Below are 22767 nucleotides of genomic sequence, written 5' to 3'. Positions count from 1 at the left end.
ATTTTAAGCTAATAGTAGTGGAAATATATATGCCTTGTATCATTTCCCCCAAGACACCTTGAGTTCCCTTGAAGTGTTAACGTATTTTCTTTCACAGCCAGCCTCCGCCCGTGGACATATTGGTCTCATGCATTCCTCTTGTGTCTGGTTTTCTTTTTTCCTAGGCCTTCTGCCTTATCTAGTAGCCCAACGTATTCGGACCTGCCCTTCATTAGGATCTCCCCGCACCGGAACCCTGCCGCAGCGTCGGAGTCCCCCTTCAGCCCTCCACATTCCTACATCAACCCCTACATGGACTACATCCGGTCCCTGCACAGCCCGTCCCTGTCCATGATCTCGGCAGCCCGGGGGCTGAGCCCCACAGATGGTAAGTCTCAGAGCAACCCGTTCTGCTGCCACACGTCCAGCCCCCTCGTCCCATGCCTCCCCTGGGATGCGGTATAGAGGACCTCCAATGTTTATTGAGCGTTTCCCATGTGCCAGGTGCTAAAGTGCATTAAGTGCATGCTTTCAGTGCAGCGTTCCAGCACCCCCATGAGGGTGGGGTTATTATCGCCATTTTCAGGTGAGGATAGCAGTTTGCAGAGGGGCCGGGTAACTGGCAGCCTGGTCCATTGGCTAGTGAGCAGCAGAGGTGGAACTCAAAGCCAGGTCTCATTGACTCCAAAATCCTTGCTCTTCTGTGGCTCCATGCGTGCTTGGACTGGCCGTGTAGCCATTCCCCAAGTATGCTTGTGTATCCTGTATGTTTTGCTCAGCATCTGATGAACGCTTTTCTGTCCTGCATGTCTGAGAGGCACATTTATATAGATGTGTCTATTAGAGTAGAGCTTCTCAACCTCCGGTGTGCATATGGATCACCCAGGGATAATGGTGATGCGATTCCGTGTGCGGTGGGTCCTGGTGAGGCCTCAGATTCTGCACTTCAGAAAAACTTCCAAGTGATGTGAGTGCTGCTGGTCCATGGACCATGCTCTGAGTAGCAAGGTCTTAGAGACCATGATGGTCCAGACCTTTGTATATGCCCCCTGTCCTTGATTGTGCCAGCTGAAAACTGGAAGAGGGGTGTGTGGGAAAAGAAACAAACTTTGGCTTTAATTCTATAATACTTAATGCTCATTTTAGGCTCTCGAGGATCAAATTCCGGTTGGTTCTATTAGCCTCACAATTCATTACTTTCACATGACTCTTTAATTGGAGCTGTGTATTCTGCGACTGTCAGGTTATAAACTGTTCCCTTGATTCAGGGAGAACATTTCCCATCGCATACACACATATGCAAACTCGCTTGCGCACAGTTGCTGGAATCTGAATGAAGGTCCAGAATTGCATAAGCCATATTAATTGCAAAGAGAGCCTTCTGAGTTAGTTCTCTGCAGCAGATCACAAATCGCCGGTGCTTGTTTCAGAGCACAGAGGAGCACCGTGCCCTCCGTCTCACTGAGCAGTGTCTGCTGTGACCCTGCACTGTCCACATTCTCCATGCAGACCACTTCCTGCGGCTGGCTGTGCTGGTGGGAATAGTTGGTGGGGAGCTGCATGGGATTTCTCAGTATGCATCCACTCAGTTGTACATCCAAGAGTAGCTGTGCTCCAAGAACAACTGCCTGCTCATCTTCTTCTGACTCAATGCAGTCAATATGCTTTAAAGTCCTTAAAGAACAAGTTTTGCCATTTGGACAAGATTCACATTTTTCTCTTTCAGTTTTATTGACATATAACTGATATAGAGCACTGTATAAGTTTGAGGTGTATAACATAATGCCTTGACTTACATATATTGTGGAATGATTGCCACAATAAGTATAGTTATCTATCATCTCGTATAGATACAAAAAGAAAAAAGAAAAACATATTTTTTTCCCTGTGATGAGAACTTTTAGGACTTACCCTCTTAGCAGTTTTCAAATATAGCATATGTCAGTATTAACTATAGTCATCAAGTTGTACATTGCATTCCCAGTACTTACTTATTTTATGACTGGAAGTTTGTAAGATTCACGTTTCAAAAATAAAACTATGAGAGAATCAAATCTGGGTTAGTTCTTCTGCTTGGGATTTGGTTTTTCAGTGGGAAAAATGGAGAGTCACCTCCCTGGAGTACTTGGGGATTCATGGAAATGACTAACCAGGAGAACAGAGGGAGAGAGGAATCAGGGAGGCCAGTTAAGAATGGACTTGGAATTACGCCTGGCTCGTGGAAATGTAGTGGGGCAAGTGGAAAGTGGTACCTCTGGTTAAAGCATTGTATCATCTACTTTCTATATTGTTTGATGATGAGTATGAATTAAAACATTCTTTGATTGGTTGTTCTGCCTTCCTCTGCCTGCCTTTCAAGAGTCCAATTGATATCCAAAGTCGAGTCACCAATATTTCTCTTTTGTAGTCTAAGATTTTTAAATATATGTCTCTACCTTTATCACGTATAAAAAGTACATGAGCACAAATGTAAAACACAAACCTGTCTTAGAATGCCAGCGGTTCTACATAATAATTGCAAAACTAGCTTTTATTGATGCAATGCGCTGTGCTAAGCACTTTCCATGCATCCTTGTGTTTATTGCTCCCAGCAACCTCGGGAGCCCTGAGAGGTGAGGCTGGGGTTTGCATCCCATCTCCGTGAATCTGGAGACCACCCTCAGGATCTCCTGCAGTATCTTGCTGCTTTTGCACATAAATTGGCAGGTGGAAACCAATTATTATCCCACTCTTATAGAGCTGACGCTTGCCGGTAAATTGCTCCAGATTGATAGGTATGTTTTCCTTTTGATTTTGTAATGGAAAAAAAGAGCTTTTAAATTATGGAACATAAAATTGCAGCTTATCACCCAGTCGTGTGTTATTAAAGCTGTGCTATCTTTTCCACTTGTAAGCCTTGGGTCCTCCAGGTAGTGAGAGCTGACTCAGACACTCCTGTCGGGAAGCTTCGGGAAGTATTTTAAATACGTGCAGAAAGATAGCGTAGCTGTCTACTAAGTTGTTGACTACTATACAAAATGTGAACATACCGTGATTTGATGTAAGAAACTATTTTATTTTGGGAGGCAAACATGGGAATGAGTTCTGTACATATATACATTTTAATTATTTTGAATTCTTGATGATTTCTTTGAACTAACCTCAAACATTTTAGAATGTATTTCATTGTTTTCTATCCTTTTCCTTGAGTTTTATTTTCAAATAAAAGATAGATCTAGTAGACTTGAGTGAAAGCACAATTTGAGTTAAAGAAGTTTTACTAGAATGAGCCATAAAAGGAATTGCTGATGTGGGCTGGGCGATAAACGGACTTTGAGATGTCTCAAGGAAAGCTTCTTGTTGACCTTCTTGTGACAAGTAACTGTGCTTCTCTTGTCTCCTCTTCTAGCCCCGCACGCTGGAGTCAGCCCAGCGGAATACTACCATCAGATGGCCCTCTTAGCCGGCCAGCGCAGCCCCTATGCAGACATCATTCCCTCAGCTGCCACCGCCGGCGCTGGGGCCATCCACATGGAATATCTTCATGCCATGGATAGTAAGTGATGGAGCTGTCATCCGTAGTCCTGGGGGTGGCCAATGCTAACTCATGAAATGGAGAGAGAGATACAAAGATTAGGTGATTGTGTAACGTTTCAAGTCAGAGGAGGAGGAGGAACCACTGAGATTTGGTGCTCTGGTTTCCTTGGTCTCTTGGAAGCTTCCACAGCTTTAGCCATCCTGGGACTCCCTGTTTAGCTGAGGGATACCAATGAACCGGAAGATGCAGGTGATTGTAATTTGGCAGACATACAAAAAGTACCCTGCCCTGATTGTCTTGATAACAAAATAAGGAAGCGTGTTTGATTACAGGAATGTACTTTGCCCAGTCATTCTTTGGTTTCATATATTTTATGCTTTAAAATTAATTTAAAAAAAGACATCTGGACTTGGTTTTACATTTTTTTCATTGATTTATTTTGCCTCCTATGTTTTCTTTACATTAAAAATGATATTTCCCCGAGACCTTTTATATAGGAAAAATAAAAACCATTTCCAAAGCAGAAAGGGCTACTTTCAGTACATAGCAGGGGAAGAAAATGGGATCATTTGCTGCATTTTATATTACTTATTTTTAGGTGTCTCGAGGCTTCTGATGGTTTCTTTGGGTCACTTATCTAGATGTATAGACAAATGAGCCTACGAGCATCCCTTTTCAGAACATCCAACGGTTCTCATTTACTCAGATTCTTTAAGCCCACATCCATTTGTCAGGTGCCAGGAAGTGAACCTGAAGCATCCTCCAAGGTCTGTATCCATGAGACCCCCCCCCTTTTAATATGGCAGCAATATGACTTGGAGTAGAGACTGTGCTTCAGGTTTTGTTTGTTTCTTTTCTTAGTCGCGGTGGTTAACTTGTGCTTTTCCGTCTACAGCCTGCATAGGTTCTCCATGATGAAGGGGGTGCGTTGGTCAACTCTGTAGCACTGGTTTGTAATTCAGTCCTCAGGTTTGGAATAGAGAGGAGGTGACTGGACCACACAGGATAAGATCCACGGCTTTAGTCTCCTTCCTGTCGTGGACTAACTGAGCTCCGTTACGTGGGAACTTCAGCTTGCCCTGGTGTCCGCCGCAGGTTCATTACCACACACAAAGTGAAGGAAACGTCTTCCATCTTCGGCAAGGCTTTGTTGTTCTGCTTTGTAGAGTAGGGAGCTTACATTTCAGATTCTTCATAACCACATTTCAATTAGGGATTGTTGGGAAAAAAAGAGTTCAGTGTTATTATGCAAATTAGTTATTTAAAATCTGCAAATAAGGAATTAAAATAAGAGAGAATCCTTGGAAGGTCAAGCCATATTACCTTCTCTATTTGATGAGAATGTGTTTAGTCAGGCAATGGCGGGTTTTATCTAAATAAAGGATGAAGCTACCCTTTTACTTTGTAAAAACTAATTAAAGGAATTTTAATTTGCCTGAGTATATGGTAAATTGATTGTCATTAAGTAGGAATTTGGATGTCCTATCATTCATCACATAAAAGTAAACCTCCTTTCTCTTTGTCAGAATTTTTTATTAGAATAGAGAAACAAAACAATTAACGGTAAGCCAGATCGGAGATATCTGTGTTGAACAGTAAGAATGCCTGGGCTTAGATCTAAGCGGAAAGCGGTCTGATCAGTGAAGAACTGGCCCACTTCTCTCTCAGCAGTTTTGAAAATGCTCACTTTGTGTTTTAGCAGTTCTCTTCAAGAGCATCCCCAGTCGCTGTCCCCAAATGCTGACTTTCTCTTTGTTCAGTGATTCAGGGGTTGGGAGGACCATATTCAAGGTTGAAAAGTGCTTCAAGAGCTGCCCTCCTTCCCTCTAAAATAATGGAGAGCATTCAGTTAGACAGAACCTAGGAAGAGAGCCCAGAATTTAAATCAGAGGAAACTTTTCCAATGGAGAAGCGAAATAGTTTTAAATTCCTTCGTTGGATGCCCATCTGCAGGAGCAGAGCCGACCTGGGATTGAGTTGGCCCCTCTGACCCACAGTTGTAGATCTTTTGGACTCTGCAATTGGCGGAAACCACAATAAACTGGTTTCAGACGAGTAGCTGACTTTAAAATGTGCCAACATTGGGCATACCTGGGTTTCAGCAGGCGTAGTATGATGTGTTGCGCATCAGAATGAACAACTCTGTTTTCTGGCTCTAATTCTACCTTTCGGGATTCAAATGACCTTAAAAAACAGGAGAGCAACTCATCTCTATGAGGAATATCCTAGAGATGAGGGCTCTTGAAAACCATACTATTTTTGTTGGTGGAAACTGACTTAAATAAATGCCTATCTTGGAGAGAAAAACAGAGGAGCTGGACCAACCAGGCTGTGTGCAACCTGAAGGGTTCCATGGAAGGGATGAGGCGAGGCCCCCGGGTTCTGTCTTTGAATGATGTGAGGCGGGTATAGGCTTCTATGTCAGCGTCAGAAGGGCTTCTTATCTGGTTAGTGGTTCAAAAAATTCGAGACATCCCAGAGATTCAGCTCTGTCTAGAATGTCCTGTTACTTCTAACTCTGCCAGTGATCACTGAGTCTCATGGAGAAGGTTATTGTCGAGGATCATGTGGAAGTCGATCATATGTCTGGTTTGTCCTTAGAATCTTTTGGAAGTAGAATGTATTTCTTCATTGAAATACTGTGTGATGAAGTTAGCTTCATTTTGTGTAATGAGTAAATGTGAAACATTTATGTTTAAGGCAGATGCTATAATTAAAGGAAGATTCTGATTTAAACACTAAAAGATGTTACATGGTTGAGATTGCTGTTTTTGTACTAACATTCCCTAAATTAGGCTGGTAATGATAGGATTCTAAATGAAGGGACTCGATTTTAAATGTGCCTGAAAGAATACCTACCTTGGGGTAGGTACCACCTTCGTCATTCAAATTGGTTTTTCAGTTTTAAACATGGATGGTACTAACTTACCAATTTCCAGTTTGTGATTTGTTTCTTATTAACCAAAAAGTTTATCTGTTTATTTGTATAATATTATCTATAGAGTCTTTCCATATTCATCGATTCCATTTCATTAAATTACCTCAAAGCATGTTGGGTTGTTACCTTGTGTCGTGATCTATCTCTGATGAAGCAAATATTCCCAGTGAATTTTCTGGAGCCCAAGTGCCCAGACCTTTTTTCTATAAAGAAGGCTTAATTCCTACTTCAGTTTTCTGGGTACCACAAAATTGCCATGTCTTTGTAAGCAGGTATCCTCATACGGTGAAATAGAAACCTTCCAGTATTACTTAAAAATAAGCAAATTTTATTTGTCTCTTACCTCGTGGGATTGTGTTCTCATTCTTCTATTAAACCTTAGTTTGATGGCTCTGTAAGGTAAATGACCTTAGAAAAGGACTGGGCCTGTGGGCCACGTGCATAGCTATGCCCTGAAATTCAGATCTCTAAAACCTACCAAATTGAATGCAAATGGGCTTTTAATTTTTAACTCTCTAGGTGAAAAGCCTTGTATTAAGTTGGCACGCGTTTAAGAGTGAGTTACTAACCTTCAGATTAGAACTTCATTGCTGGAATCTTCTTGAAGGCTAAAAATTCTCATAAACGCAGAGAATTAATTAATTAATTAATTAATCTAACAAGTCCAGAGAATTAAAATAGACTCCTCAAACCTCATTACAATGCAGGGTGTTCCCCCCCCCACCTTGAAAAATCTGTAAACAGACACGTCCCAAAATTTTAAATGTTTCTTGGGACTTACGCTGTCAGATGATGGGGAATCCGGGGCATAGTTCCTCAATCTCGGCACTATTGGGACCAGATCATTTTTCATCGTGGGGGGCTGCTCTGCACATCACAGGGTGTTCAGCAGCATCCCTGGCCTCTACCCACTAGATGTGAACAGCACCCCATGAGTTGTGATAACCAAAGTGTCTCCAGATGTTGTCACATGTCCCCTGGGGGCAAAATTGCCCCCGATTGAGAACCATTAATTTAGGATAATGTATTTATCGGTAGTTTCAGTAGAGCTTTAAGTATACCGTGGATCAGATAACTACAGAAATCATGGGGAAATGAGGGCATAACCAAGCTGAGTTTTTTTATCTTAGGATGCTTTAATTCATTTTTTCCTTCGGCTCATTGCCTTAAAATGGTGCGTGTTGGGGTGGGGAGGGCGGTGTGTGGTGCAACTGTGGGAACTACTGTCTTTGTCGCTTGTGGTGAATTAATGATGGGAATATCTAAGCAGCCGTCAGATTCATAAATCACTAGAAATGAGAGGGATAACACATAAAAGTCTTTCCCTTTTGTTTAGCAATTTATCATTTTGCCTGCACATTAATAAACAGAGCTCCCCCGAGGTAAGCCCCTGGAAGATAAATATTTCTCCCTAATTTCCTCAATTGTAGCTAGTAGATCATAAGTGGGAGGAGAGGTACTTGTCATCGCAATTTGCCGGCTTCTTATCCTTTGCTTCTTCCACGCAGGCGAGAAGCAATAAATAACAGGTGCTGAGTGCAACCACAGGTAATCAGGTTCTGTTTTGTTTATATAACAGGCACCAGATTCCCCAGCCCCCGGCTGTCAGCCAGGCCGAGCCGGAAACGTACACTGTCCATCTCACCACTGTCCGATCATAGCTTTGACCTTCAGACCATGATAAGGACGTCTCCCAACTCCTTGGTCACAATTCTCAATAATTCCCGCAGCAGCTCTTCAGCAAGTGGCTCCTATGGTCACTTATCTGCAAGTGCAATCAGGTATGTATTTTCTCGACTTTATTGTGTGTTTCTTTAATAAAATGTCAGCAGCATTCCACTGCACCTGCATTTGCAGTCCTGACGACCTGTGAGGAAGACTACAACCATGTGACACTGGGCCTGGCCTGCGATGCAGGTCAGAAATCATTACAGTGAATTCCAGAGCCAGTTATGGGCAGACTTTCGTCAGTTGCCCGCATATAGAAACAGTACTTATTCAGTTATGATGAAATCCACTTGATAGAGACGGTGAGTAAGGCAAATCTTTTCACCCAGGCCCTTCTTACTAAGAATAGTTCTCTAGAGGAAAAACTGACTTCATACCTGGTGGTGTGGCCCCTGCAAGAACAGGAGCAGAAATCAAAAGACCAGGCAAGGCATAATTCACAATTGTTACTACTGGGGGAAAGGTGTACATTGGGAGGAAGAAAGAAAAAGGTGACATCAGGGTTTTTAATCTAATGGAAAATAAATGTGGATGGCATTCAGAGGAACTCTGGCAAAAGAAGATTTCCTTGTTTTCCCATTAAATGTTTTTAGCTTAGTTTGAAAGCTCTCTATTCTGACCATCCTCCTTTGCTGTCCAGTGGGAGCATTTTGACACTGCCTTTGGTGAAGTGCGTTATGTCTGTAGTTGCATGTGAAGGTGCAAACACAAATTTCTGTAAACATGCTGAACATAAAATATTTCTCATTGCCAATGATCAAACTTGGGCTGATGTTAATAAGTTGGGAATAAAAGTAAGCCAGTTTATGAATTTTAGGTGTGTTTACACTGCTTTTATCAGCTTATTGTTTTGAACCATGCTAGTTAACAAATGGTTATTTTAGACACAGAATTAGATAATACTCTAATTAATTAAGCGACTCTGGGGATAAACTTTAGGTTTCATTTCCCCCAAGTTTTTCACCAATAATTTAAGAATTCAGTTCATTGCAGTCTTTTTTTTTTTAAAGATTTTTTTTTTTTCCGTTTTCTCCCCAAAGGCCCCCAGTACATAGTTGTATATTCTTCATTGTGGGTCCTTCTAGTTGTGGCATGTGGGACGCTGCCTCAGCATGGTTTGATGAGCAGTGCCATGTCCGTGCCCAGGATTCGAACTGATGAAACACTGGGCCGCCTGCAGCGGAGCACGTGAACTTAACCACTCGGCCACCGGGCCAGCCCCTCATTGCAGTCTTTTTGAACTATAGTTTTGCAAACCATGGATAATTCCTTTCTTGAAAAGTACATCTTAAAGGCTATTTTCACTAGCCTTGCTTTGAATAAGTGAGGATTTGTTTATTGGTGTGTTTCTATAACTAGACAATAGCTAGTTGTTAATTGATGGGTCTTCTATGACAGATATACATATTGTGGACACCCCAACAGTCCAGCAAAAAAAGTATTAGCAATAGTAACACACCATGTTTACTAGAAATGATGAACACCTTTGTTTTTTTCATGACGTTCTCAATTACAGTGTTAATTCTTTTCTTGGGCCATTATCAGCAATGCTTTTGGCGGGCAAGTTAGTGTTTAAATATCATAAATCCCCATTTTGATATGATGTCATTTTCTGCTGCATTTCTTTCTTCATTTAATATGGTCAGTAAAGTGTGGAAACCTGGAGCAATGCGAATAACCCTGCTTACATGCTAGCAGTCGGTGTGGAGAGAAGGGGCCTGGGTATTTTCAGGATTAGCCACTGTGGTCACAAATGTAGGCTTTGGAGCCGGGCATGTCTATAGTCGGATTCCAGCTTTGCACTGGCTGTGCCAGCCTTACTTACCTGTCGGCTCCCCAGAGTTCAGTCTTCACATTTGTAAACTATAGACACAACACCGACTGTATTGGAAAAGGGGCACATTGTGTTAAAACTGGCGTGGATCTTCAGTGTCAGCAATGTTAGTGCTTTGCTTTCCCTGTTCTAAGTTTCACTTTGTGAAATCTAGAAACTGACTTGAGGGATAACCAGTAAGTGGTGGGACCAGTGGATGACAGGGAAAGGGAAGAAGAAGCATGAAGAACTCTAAAAAGGGGAGCTGACTTTCTCAGGAGTAAAGGCCACAAGAGCGGATCTGGACTTCGGATGCGTTTAAGCCCTACTGTGTGTCAAGGAACACGGCAGGTGTGAAGCAACTCATGTTTTCATGTCACAGCGATTTTGGAACGCATAGTGTTATTCTTGTTTTATGCATCAGCACAGGGAGTCTCTGCTAGAGGAAGCTGGTGAAGGTCGTGCCTGGTGGGCATCAGCACCAGCACTCCAATCCCTTGCTTTTTAATTTACCCCAAACACTGGCTTCCACACTCATGTTTTCTAATACCTCGTCTGCTTCCGGTACGGGCAGTGCATGTAGTAATGATGTCAGTTACGTTTCCACAGGTGTCATTCAGTGTTTAACGACGCACGTTCAGTTTTCTAAACAGTGCTGTAGCGTCTCCTTCACATTCGTGTCCCGGTTCAAGCGTGGTTGTCCGAGAGGCTGAGGAAAGCATTGACCACTATTTGAAATTCCCGTATTGTCTTGCTCATCTAGTAGTTGTCTGTGTTTCTCTCCACTAGAACGCAGTGCCAGAAGGTTGAGGGCTGTGTGGGTCTTGTTCATGGCTGCACACCCACCCCACAACATCTGTGCCTGGTCACCTTGACGCCACTCGACAAATATTTCTTGAATGAATAAATGTAAGAGCTCTTTAATGAGTAATTAGAATTCCAATCACTCTCTTTATTAAAGGAAGTTTCTGTGTGGTAGATGAATGCTTCTGGTTTTCAAAAAGTTATGGTCTATCTGAATAGTATATTGTATGTCCATAAGGTTGATAAATAGGTAGAGATAGAGACAAAGGGATGGATGCAAAATAAAGGAATAAAAAAGCAAGTGTTTATCTTAAGTTTGTGTATAGTTCTTGTGTTTATATGTTTCACTTAATAATTCAGACTACTATAAAAATACCATATAGAGCAAATATTCATTTTCAAAAGCCCGTCCGCATATTAAAACGTGGTGCTTGATTATGTCTAACTTTTTCAAACATGTTATCCAAATCTGTTACGTCTTTTTTTAATATCATAACTAAAATGGTAATTCCAAAAAATAACTCCATGTACTTGGAAGGGACGTTGTGAAATATTTACTGTCTCAGGAAGTTTGAACTTCTCCATCATCCTGAAAACTGCCATCTAAGACCAGATGATTCACATTTCTCAAATTCAGACTGCAACCCCCACTCTGTATGGTTAAGGCCAATACTATAAATATCCAGTTAATGCCATTATACTAGAAATAGTTTTTCCTGCTGATCCCTTCCCCTAGAGATTGAACCACTGTTGGAAGAGAAGGTGTTTCAAATGACCTTCATCCTTCTGGAGTCTTCTGGCGAATGTAAATGGAGTGAAGAAATGAGTAACCTACTCTTTTCTGACCCGCTCGTTCCAGCTTTCTCACTTCAGTTTAATGGGTAAAATGAAGGTGGTTTCATATCCTCAGTAGCATTAGGTCTGGCATGGCCAGGACGGATAATCTCGTGAAGGTGACAGTTGGATGCCGAGAGCGGCAGCTTCACCAGTCCGGGCAGGCTTCTGTTGCCACCACTGATGAGCTCTGCCTGGTGACCAGTGAGCCAGTGGTGTTTCCCGTTTCATGCAGTATCAGCCTCTGTGACAGCAGGCCCCTGAGCAAGGATGTATCTGGTAGGTCCGTTAACACTTCCTGAGACAAGTTAGGAGCCAGCTCAGCCTCCACAGCACCTTGGCTCTGTTCTGCTGCCTGCGAGGAGTAAACTCCGTGATTGTGTCAGAGAAACAACCCAAAAATGAGTTGGGTGGGAAACATGGAAGAACGGATGAATACAGTGCCAAGAGACCAGTGTCCTTAAAACTCTCTGCATCTTCTCGAAATTATGAGACAAGCTTTTCTTCCCCGAGTATCAGTGAAAGTCATTAATACTAACTAAAAGAGAGAGTTTTCATTTACTCCCGGATGTCATTGGTTTCATATAGTATTTCATTTAATCAGTTATTCATTCCTCAAATATTTACCTGCTTATTCAGCTATGTGCTAGGCATGGGGGATACGAAAATGAATGGAGGAGACATGACCCTTGCCCTTACAGAACTCACAGGAGGAAGAGCCTCCAATCAGATAGGAGTGAATGGGTGGAGCAGGCAGAGCCCTGGGATGGGAACAATTTGGGTGTTGAGGGACTGTCAACAACCCAGGGTGCCAGATGGCAGTCAACATGGGAAGGTGAGCCGAGGCACGTGGTTGGAGGCAGGCAGGGGCCGGGTTATGCACAGCGTCATGGACCACTGATCCAAGAACTACAGGACACCTTCAAGTCTCCCAATGAAGTTGCATTGTTTTGGGGACGAAGGAGCTGATGCTCAGGGAGGTTGGTGGCTTGAATCAGGGGCACTTAGCTACCTGCTTGGCAGAACCTAGTCTGTCAGACTCTGAACTTCTTCTTCTGTTCCCCAGGCCTTACATCCTTCTCTCTTAGAAATCCTCCAAGGGGAGGCATGACTAAAAGGATTGGTGGGCAATGCCATTTTTAACAGAGAAGTAATATCTGATGATTTTTTAAAAAGTTGATTATGCTTATGTTAATATATGATTCTTCTAACGATGTCTGCATGGCTGGCCAGTGACCTGATTTGGGTGCTTTGAGCCAAATCTCTTTGGAGAGGGTGTCGCTGCTATTCCTGTTCATGGAGGTCTTGTCTGTTTGGCTGTGTAATGGCAAGTAGCTTTTAATGCCTTTTAGAACACTTTGATCATATAAAGCATCGTGGACGTTTGTCCAAAGCATTATTCAGAGAGTGCGTTTATTTCAACGTAGACATTAGGATGATACTTAGCCATTTGCTGAGTGTGCGGATCTTTATTTGTTGTGAACGTGTGGATCTTATTTTTGTACGTAGAACTTCTGAGGCTGCTGGGTTTTCCAATAAGCTTACCCCAGGAGATTTTATGGATGGAAGTGGAAGCTTTATTTTTTGCCTTTCAAAGAGAAGCACATGCATGCATGTGTGTCCCCATACCTACCCATGTACAAATAATAGTAGCTGTTGGCCCCTTCTCTGCAAAACTGGAAAGAGTTGCTCTTACTTGGAATGGCAGCTGATGCGTAGTAGATCCCACAGCTGTAACCAGAAACTGGATGACCTCTTCAGTGCAACAGCCACCAAGTAGCCACAAAGGTGGTTTTGATTAGAATGCTTCCTTCTCCCCCTTCCTCTCTTTTCTTCAAGTCACTTTCTCCAACTCTGGGGCCCTCATGTTATTGCTCTGGTGACGGTTGCCTGATTTTACGTGCAATTCTGGTTTCATGAGCGAAAGAGTTGGGAGAGGTGAGATAATAGAAAGTAAATATCGTCATTGCGTTCTTCAGCATATAGAAAACTGGGTTGATTGCAGCATGAGGTTACTTAATCCCAATGCCCAGACCGAAAATAATACATCATAAAACGTATCACATGAGTTTCTTTTAAGGGTGTTTTACAACTTCACATCTGAATGAAATTTAACAACCACAGCAATGGAAAAAAACGTGTTTATAGGTAGTTAGTGTTGGTTCAACATTTAAAACAAGGCATCTCCAAAGAATCCAAAGGTGCCACATGTTCTTGACTCTTTACATTGGATGAGAAAGGGTGCTGCCTTTCTGATTTGGGCCTTTCCATTACCCCCCGCCCCACGGCTCTGCTCTGGTTTATTCTCTATTCAGTCCTGAGCCTACCCACCTCGGAGCTGGGCCCTCCAAGTCATGGAGGGGTTCCAGAGATGAACCTGGAGACCCATGAGCCATTCCGCTGAAGCAAATATCAGTAAAATGTGTAGAGTATTACTCAGTTGCCCACAACCTCACTCATCCTTTCTCTGCATATACAGTGCGTGAGCACAAGGAACCCTCACTCTGCGATTCAGAGGAAATGAGATGTCCCGTGGCAACTCTAAGGAAAAACTATTATTTTAGAGAGGATTAGAATGCCATGTGGATTGAGGTCATTAAACAATAAAATAGAATCTTTTACTTTTAAGTGTGTAATGGCTGGGTAATCTAGACTCTTGCCATCTTCCTTTTATTTTCTCAATTTTTTTCTTAATTTTTATTTAGAAACAGATATCTTCCAATATCATAATCAGCTGTATTTACCCTTCCAATATAAAGGGCTGCAGCAAGCTGGATTGTGCTGTTTTATTTATTGTACCATTATTAAGTTATTCAGCATATCCTCCACTGTCTTACCCCCACCAAATAGAGAATTCCTGAAGCGTCTTTAAAACACATTATGGGCTTGTCTCATTGGCTATTTTAATTGGGTATTATGCATTTGACTTGAATATTAATGACTTTGACCTGCCTGTATGTATAGTAGGGTTGAATAAATGTTTAGTGAATGATTTTCTACAATATAAACTTTTGGTGTCCCCACTTATCTGTTATTCCGGGAATTAAATATGAATTTGATTTACAGATTGATCACAAGGGTTTCTGTACAAATGTTGACTAACATCACTTCCTTGGTGTGAAACAATGTTTGTTGTAAGAGTCAAACGTGATTATGAATTTCAAAGTTTTCTGTATTGATTAATTAATATATAACTTTCCAGTTACAAGTAACTATTTTGTTCTTTGGAAATATAAATGGGATATGTGGAAAGTACTCAAAGTTAGTTGAATTAATGAATGATGTACTGTCTGGATTTTATGACATTTATTTTAGTTGCTTAATATCCTTCCTTTTTTCTTATACCCTGAATTTTAATCCAATTGGGGATAATTGCTGAGATTCCCAGACAGGAGATTTCCAGATGAGTGAGGCGTTACTGTGCTATTTACCAAAAGAGTAAGAAACAAGGCCCAGTGTGCGAAATTTGACCACATTTTGCAAAAGAGTGTTGACAAAACTCTCTGATTTTTGGTATAGAATGAATACATCAAGACTTTCTTACAGACTCAGACTTTGGGAATTTGAATTTTAAGTCTTCGGAAAACAGGAAAACTGGTTCCTACTCAGATAGCAGTTTGTTGTGACTTTTAACTCACTCCAGAGCTGAACATGAGGTGGAATGACGGAAGGAGTTACCCTTATTCAGAGGTGCTCAGAATGCTGTCTCTGAGCATATAGTGGAATGCTTCTTTAGGGTATTTTATAAAACCGAAAATTCAGTAACCATACATCTATTCTGATGGATAGAAATTATATTTGATGGATGAAAACACCACACAGATTATAGTCGGGGATCTAAAAATCCACATTTTTCTCATTTTCCGCTCTTTAAAAAATACAGGGCAAATTAACATTTAGATTAATTTAGTCTATAACTTGTCCTAGATGAGTGTTTCTCAAAGTGGTTTGCAAGGAACACTAGTCTCTAGATGCTTCTCCAGATTCTGCTGTGAACTGTATTGGGGGGGGACATTTGGAATGCACATTTGCTTATTAACAGTTCCACAGGATCCCCGGACTGTATTCCTCAGATTTTTATGATCTTGCACTTTTTTTCTTTTCCTCCTTAACACTTACTTCTGGGTCACGATCTCAGGAGGCCTATGACCATGTTAGTGTGTTGCTTGGGGAGCTCTGGGTCATCTTAACTCTTTCTACTGATCTTATTGACTAAATGTGGATTAACAGTCTTAAGTCACATTCTTATAAATGTTTGTGTTTTTTAAATTACCCCATATTTCAGGTGGTCATTTAGAAAAGAAGTGAAAGCTGTAAAAATAGTTTTTTTTGTTTCTTTTTTTATTGTGGTCATAATAGCTTATAACATAGTGAGATTTCAGTTGTACATTATTGTTTGTCATACACCATATAAGTGTGCCCCTTCACCCCTTGTGCCCACCCTCCCCCCCCCCGCCCCCGGTAACCACTAATTTATTCTTTTTGTCCATGAGCTTGTTTATATTCCATGTAAGAGTGAAATCATACAGTGTTTGTCTTTCTGTGGCCTATTTTGCTTAACACGATGCCCTCAAGGTTCATCCATGTGGTTGTGAAAATAGTTTTTTAATTATACTTTATGAAATATTGAGTGAAGAGAATTCAAAAATCAGAATGTAAAATTAGTCTCTCTTCCAGTGATCGATAGGAAAGAACAGGAGGGGCAGCAGTGTGAGGGCTGGAAGGTAATAAAGCTCAGGTAGACCAAATTTTGGACTAGACTGTGTCTTTCTTTGGAGGAGACAGATTTATAAAAGTTTTCAACAATATCAATTTTTTGTATTTTTGGGAAATTATCAAATGAATACATGAATTGTTTAGGAAGATTTTTTTTCGGGTTTTCTAAAAGTAGTTTCCTTTAAAAAAAAAAAAGTTCCGGGGCTGGCCCCATGGCCGAGTGGTTAAGTTCGCGCGTTCTGCTTCAGCAGCCCAGGGTTTCGCTGGTTCGAATCCTGGGCGCCCGTGTGGCATCACTCATCAAGCCATGCTGAGGCAGCATCCCACATGCCACAACTAGAAGGACCCACAACTAAAAATATACAACTATGTACCGGGGGGCTTTGGGGAGAAAAAGGAAAAATAAAATCTTTAAAAAAAAAAACTAGAAAACTAAAAAAAAGTCCCTACTTCCATAATCAGCTAGGTCCATTCTCAGCTGTTGAAGCTACAGAAAGCTGTGAATCTCGACAGTAACCTTGTGTGTCCTGTTTTACAGACACGTTGTCAAATTGTAGTTTTTGGAGGAAGACATGTTTTTCTTTGAAGTGACTATTCTGAGTGTGGGAGGCAGAGTAATGGCCCCCAGAGATGCCCATGAACCCGTGAACGTGTTCCCTCACATGGCAAAGGGAATTTTCTGGCTGTGATTAAGTTCAGGATTTTGAGATGAGCACGTTACCCTGGATTGTTCAGGTGGCCCTCGTGTAGTCGCAGGGGTCCTTATAAGAGGGAGGCAGGGAGTTCAGAGTTAGAGAGAGTGAGACGAGGAGGTCAGAGTGGTGTGGGGCCACGAGCCGAGGATGCAGGCACCCTGTAGAGAGTGGGAGAGGCAAGAAGCCTAGAGACTCGGGAAGAACACAGCCTTCTGACCCATCGGAGACTCCGGAACTACAAGAGATAAGTGTGTGTTGTTTTAAGCTACTAAGTTTGTGGTTATTTGTTTCAGGGTAACGGGAAACTAATATACTGAGGAAGGGATTGCGTCCCTCATTGACTCAATATTGAGTGTCTGCTCTGTGCCAGGCGGCGTTCCAGGCCAGGGGACTCAGTGGGGCACAAACCAGAGTAGGGCCCAGATCACCTGGACCTTACTTTCCAGAGGGAAAGAGAGAACGGGGTTGCAGAGTGTGCCTGGTGCTGAGGTGAGAATAAAATTGTCAGACAGTAGAGAGTGACTGGATGAGGAGCTGCAGAGGGGGCTCATTGTGAGGGGGCCTCAGTCTCAGGAGGCCTCTCTGTGAAGGTGACATTTAAGCTGAAACCTGAGTGACAAAAGGAAGCAGCCCTGCTGAGCTCTGGAAGGACGCAGTGACTCTCCTGCTGTCTCAGGAGGCAGAGCTGCTTAGGATGACGGCTCGTCGCCCCTCAGGTCAGAGGGCACGAGGGGGCTGTTCGGATCCCCTCATCCCCTGTGGGTGGGAAGTCTCTGGAAGTTCTTGGCACGCACGGGGAGGAAGGTGTTCTCTCTGTGATGCTTGACGTGCACGTGCAGTGCGCTGTCATCACCCATCCTCTGCTGCTTCCTTGCGAAACTCCGTCGACAACTTCGCAGGCTGTTCGGAGACCAGGAGGAGCCTTGGCTCCCAAAGCGGTTCACTGATGCTGTGACAGAGCCAAGACCTTTTACTTCTGTCATCAGATTCTGAATGGGCTTTGTAATCTGGAGCGAGCAGCCTGCCTGCCTGCCGCGCCATCGCCCAGCTCTTTGCACGGAGGAGAGTCTTGCTCTTGCTGGCTCCTTATGAATAAGGGCTGCAAATCACTCTTGCATTCTATATGTTCTCATATCCCTTGGAATGTAATTGTTGACGTGGATTTTAGAAAATGTTTGTTCCTGTCACCTGGTTTTACCAGCAAAAAAGCAGCCCCGAAAGAGGACGTGACCCAAATGTGTTGAAAGCTTTCACAGCCCCTTCCTATGTCTGCTGAGGCCAGAGAGAATGCACCTGAGGACAGGGGACGGCAGGGGCAATGCTTGGCCTCGCTTTTGCTTTCTCTACTACATCTTTTTATTATTATTTTATTTTACTTTTTATTCTCTTAGTTGTTGTTGTTGAGGAGGATTCACCCTGAGCTAACATCTGTGCCAGGCTTCCTCTCTTTTATGTATGTGAGTCACCACCATAGCATGGCTGACCGGTGGTGTAGGTCCATGCCCAGGATCCTGGGAATGCTGGGCGGAACCACAACACCATGGGGCCGGCCCTCCTACACCTCTTTAAAAGTAGTCATGCACCTACCCTGTCCAGCTATTAACATATGTAAATTGCTTATGCATACAACTGAGGATGTTTTCTGCCTTGCAAAATGTTTACTTTAGTGGTCTTGATTCTTAATTAGGTCCTGACTTTTTGAGCCCCCAAATATCGTGCCCCCCAGAATTAGAAGTGTAAATGACCCTGGGGGCCTCCTTCTCAAGCATAGCTGATGGTGGCGGGCTCAGGAGATAGGAACAGTGCATGGAGGGTCCTACAAAGTCTGTGTCACATTGTAAATATATATGTAGCGGGATCTTTTGTTTTTTGTTTTTTTAATGAGTAGAGTAAGGTAGTTACACTTAGTAATACCCATTCACCAAAAGGAAAGGGGGGATGGGTTAAATCATTGTGTTTTTTGATGAATGGCTTGTACACTGAAAAATAAATTGGACAAACTGGCATGGAGCTCGGTGAACATGAAATCAGCTATTAGAAGAAAGCTTGTGAACAAATTCTGAGGCAGATATGCATCTTTTGATTAATGCCCTATCAATCATCCACACAGCTACCTTAGCTAAGTCTTGCTGTAATCATTCATGGTTGCTTTCGGAAACACTGGCAGAAACTATAGCGCTGCAGAAACGCAATATTATTACTGATTTCTCCCTAACTTACTGTGAACAATGACTGTTTTCACCATGTTTCTGCTTCTCTTTTATTAAAGAAATACAATACAGAATGAAAGGAGAGTTCCTCCAAGCCTGGTGAAATTCTCCTAGGGTATTCTTAATGATATTCAGTCTTAAATGGGCAAGCTATTGTAATGCAAGGTTCTCTGTAGAAATAATAGTAATGTAATCCCATTGAAGCTGCCTTTTATGGATTGTAGTCAAATAGGCCAAATGTGGAGTCACATTAATGAACAGAGTATATCTTTGGAATTATTACTTAAAGTTGTTGAAATGGTTTGAATTTTGTTATTGTAATTATTATATTCTCGGTTAATGCGCTTAACAGCAATAGTAATTAACCCACCAGATTGGAAATTTGCATGAATTCTACCTTTGACATTACAAGAAACCCTGATTCTTTCTGGGTATTACACAGCAGAATGGGGGAAATATATATATATATATTTTTCACTGATTATTTTTTGAGAAAGAAATTTTCATGAACGCAATTACAGTTTTTCATGCGTTTTTAAGCCATTGGCAAATTCCTCAAGAGCACTCCATTCTTTGAAGAGGATTTGATTCCTAAACTAGCCTGGCACAAAGAACAATCTGGCACTGCCTACTAGTTGAGAAATCTTTAGGTAACGGTGCAGCTTCCTGCGAACTTCCTGTAGCCTGGGAAACGCTGTGGCATAATGAAGTGGTGACAGGCATTAGCATGTATAATGGGCTTTAATAGACATTTAATGCTGTTTAGCTGGAAGAGGGAGCTGTGCTCTCCCATTGGAATATTCCTCCATCGGAGCCCATTGATCACCGATTTCAGCCAGGAGAGGTTAATCCATCAGCTTCTGTAACCAGACGGCACTGATGGAAATTCTTTAGGTGGCATTCTGGATGAACCAAGCTTTCCATCTTTACAAACAAATGAGTGATATGACAAGCATGGTGTTCAAAACACATTTAACCAATTGATTTTCTTTCCTCTTGTAATAAGATCTGGAGACATATGAAAGCGCGCAGTGTGAGCCGAGATTAAAGGAATTGCTCCATGCACGGGAACATGCGGGACTGAGAGCCAATAAAAGTACTATAAAGCATGTAGTCACCCAGGCTCTTTGTTATATAAAGTTTGTTATTGCAATAAATAGCTGTTATTGAGCCAATGCCTTTTGTTTCCGTTTTGCTGAGTCTTTCGGGTCTGGGTGTGTGTGTGTGCACGCACACGCGTGTCTTGTCTTAGTGGTCATTCTTCTCTGGGAGGTTTGTAAGACGTTGGTCAGTAATCATTTTTACCTGCTAATGAAAACAGACAGACCTGATGCTGTGGCTCAGGATGGTAAAGCTCAGAGTGAAGGTGCAGGCGGGCTGTGCTCCCGGGTCTCTGGCTTCTGCAGACATGATGGTCCTGTCTTTGTCTCCCGCGCAGCCCCGCCCTGAGTTTCACCTACCCATCCGCGCCCGTGTCACTCCACATGCATCAGCAGATCCTAAGCCGACAGCAGAGCTTAGGCTCGGCCTTCGGACACAGCCCTCCGCTCATCCACCCTGCCCCGACCTTTCCAACGCAGAGGCCTATTCCCGGGATCCCTGCCGTTCTGAATCCCGTCCAGGTCAGCTCTGGCCCTTCGGAGTCCTCACAGGTGAGAGAGGCAGCTCGATGAGCTGGTCCGTCCCGGTGATCCTCAAGGAGAGCCATGCCACCGCAGCAGCGGTGAACAGGCAAGGTTCCACGGCATTCTCTGCTTCCATACTGCAGCCTGTCTTCCTAACCCGGGGCAGTAGTCTTCAGTTTCGGTGAACATGCTCTGTGTGTGCCCCTCACTCCTCATTACATAGTGATTTCTACCACCAGAGTCATTTTGTTCTTGCTGGAAAAGTGGGCTGCTTGATAAGGCTTCGCTCGCCCTGACCCGGTGCTGTCTCTAACCCCAGTGGATGGAAACACACCATGTGAATGTATTGCCCTCGTTTGGGCCCTGTGCGCAGGCGCTTCAAATCCTGGGATGCTTCAGAGGAAGAATAAACTGTGCAGTGCCCTCTGTTCTGATGTCCACACTGATACTGCTCACAGAAGACTCTGGGTGCTCTAATTAAAGAACTTTGCAAATAGTTCATGTTGGTTTCCTACCCCCCTCACAACTTTGTTCTTTTGAATACACTTTTGGAACTTGTTAAGGGCCAGGCCCCTGGCTCTATTTGTGTAGCTTTTAAAAGCCACAGGGAGTTTATACTCATGAGTTAAAAACGGGGAGCTGCCTCGTGAATGTTTTCTGGCCTCGAGCACATTTTCTGCACTCTGCTACCACGGTATTGGAGCGTTATCAGATGCATTGTTCTAGTACCAAAGAGCGCGCTTGCCTCAAGTTGCACGTTGTAGCTATGGTCCTGCTCATTGATCAAAATCCAGTTTTTGTCTCTCTCTCCCTGCAAATGTGACCAGAACAAGCCCACGAGTGAGTCCGCAGTCAGCAGCACAGGCGACCTGATGCACAACAAGAGGTCCAAGATCAAACCGGACGAAGACCTCCCCAGCCCGGGGCCGCGGGCTCAGCAGGTGAGGCAGCCGGCATGGGCCAGCTGGTCGCTGCCCCCAGGCTGGTGTCTTTCACGGCATTTCCTTGTCCACTGACTTCTTGGCCTCATACCCACGCGTTTGACAAAAGGCCAGTTAGAGAGTCTGACTCGGTTTGTTTCTCTAGCTCAGAAGCAAACACACAAAACTGCAGGGAGCTGTGTGGGGTATAAACTGTGGTTCCTAGAGGAAGTGCTTGATTCATTTGTTCCTGCGACCAGCCTTCCGTCCTTAGCCTTGATCTTGGGCCTGAATTACGAGCTGCTGGCCCTACGCCGGAGCTGGGCAGAGCTAGCGATATCCCCCGTGCTGATCATGTTCCCATTTGGTCTTATTTTGCCACTTCTCACCTGCCAGGAGAGCCTGGAGACCCAGGAGGGATCTGCTGAGGCTACTCAGATTCCTGGCCTTCACCCAAAGTCCTGAAAGGGCGAGTTCAGACATTCCAGTCTGGTCTCTGCTTTTAATCAGTTAGATTCTCTGCCCTCAGTTTTAAACTGTGTAGATTATGCCCATAATACCATCTCCTAGGGTCACTGTGCCTCACACAGGAAGGAGGCCAATGGATATTAATTCCCAGAAATAGTTGGACAAGAGTCTGGACATCCACCGAATCTGGACCTTGCTATGGCCAGGCTGCTTCAGCCCGGACCTCAGACTGCTGTGGCCCACATTTTCTTTTTAGCGAGCACTTTCAGGATGGAATGAGTGGGTATCACGGGTTCTGACATCCATCCTTCCTCCTGCGTTTTGCTAGCTAACCACCTTGCTGGTTACACTTAAACACTTGTATACAGTTTTTGTCATCTAGCCCCAGATTAGATCCCGAATCTGCAAACCTAATCGTCTCCCAGAATTCTGGAAATTCTTTGTATTTTCATTGCTGTGAAGCTGCCTTAGAAGACTAGCAAAGACTCTGCCGCCAAGCTTTAGATGCTGTGTTCTTGGG

General features: G+C 43.2%; 1 protein-coding gene across 3 annotated transcripts in view; it reads left to right on the top strand.

The window, feature by feature from the left end:
- The window catches only part of GLI3 (GLI family zinc finger 3), a 263244-nt gene that overhangs the window by 175104 nt on the left and 65373 nt on the right, over positions 1–22767 (top strand). For all 3 annotated transcript variants that reach the window (XM_046669442.1, XM_046669445.1, XM_046669443.1), the window contains exons 5-9: positions 165–367; positions 3368–3514; positions 8014–8215; positions 20673–20886; positions 21687–21800. In XM_046669442.1, the coding sequence (XP_046525398.1) occupies positions 165–367; positions 3368–3514; positions 8014–8215; positions 20673–20886; positions 21687–21800 (880 nt within the window). The remainder of the gene's footprint in view (positions 1–164; positions 368–3367; positions 3515–8013; positions 8216–20672; positions 20887–21686; positions 21801–22767) is intronic.

This window comes from Equus quagga, chromosome 8 (genome assembly GCF_021613505.1).
Source record: "Equus quagga isolate Etosha38 chromosome 8, UCLA_HA_Equagga_1.0, whole genome shotgun sequence".
Classification (NCBI taxonomy): Eukaryota; Metazoa; Chordata; class Mammalia; order Perissodactyla; family Equidae; genus Equus; species Equus quagga.
Note: the sequence above shows the minus strand (reverse complement) of the source record. Positions and strands in the feature narration are given on the sequence as shown.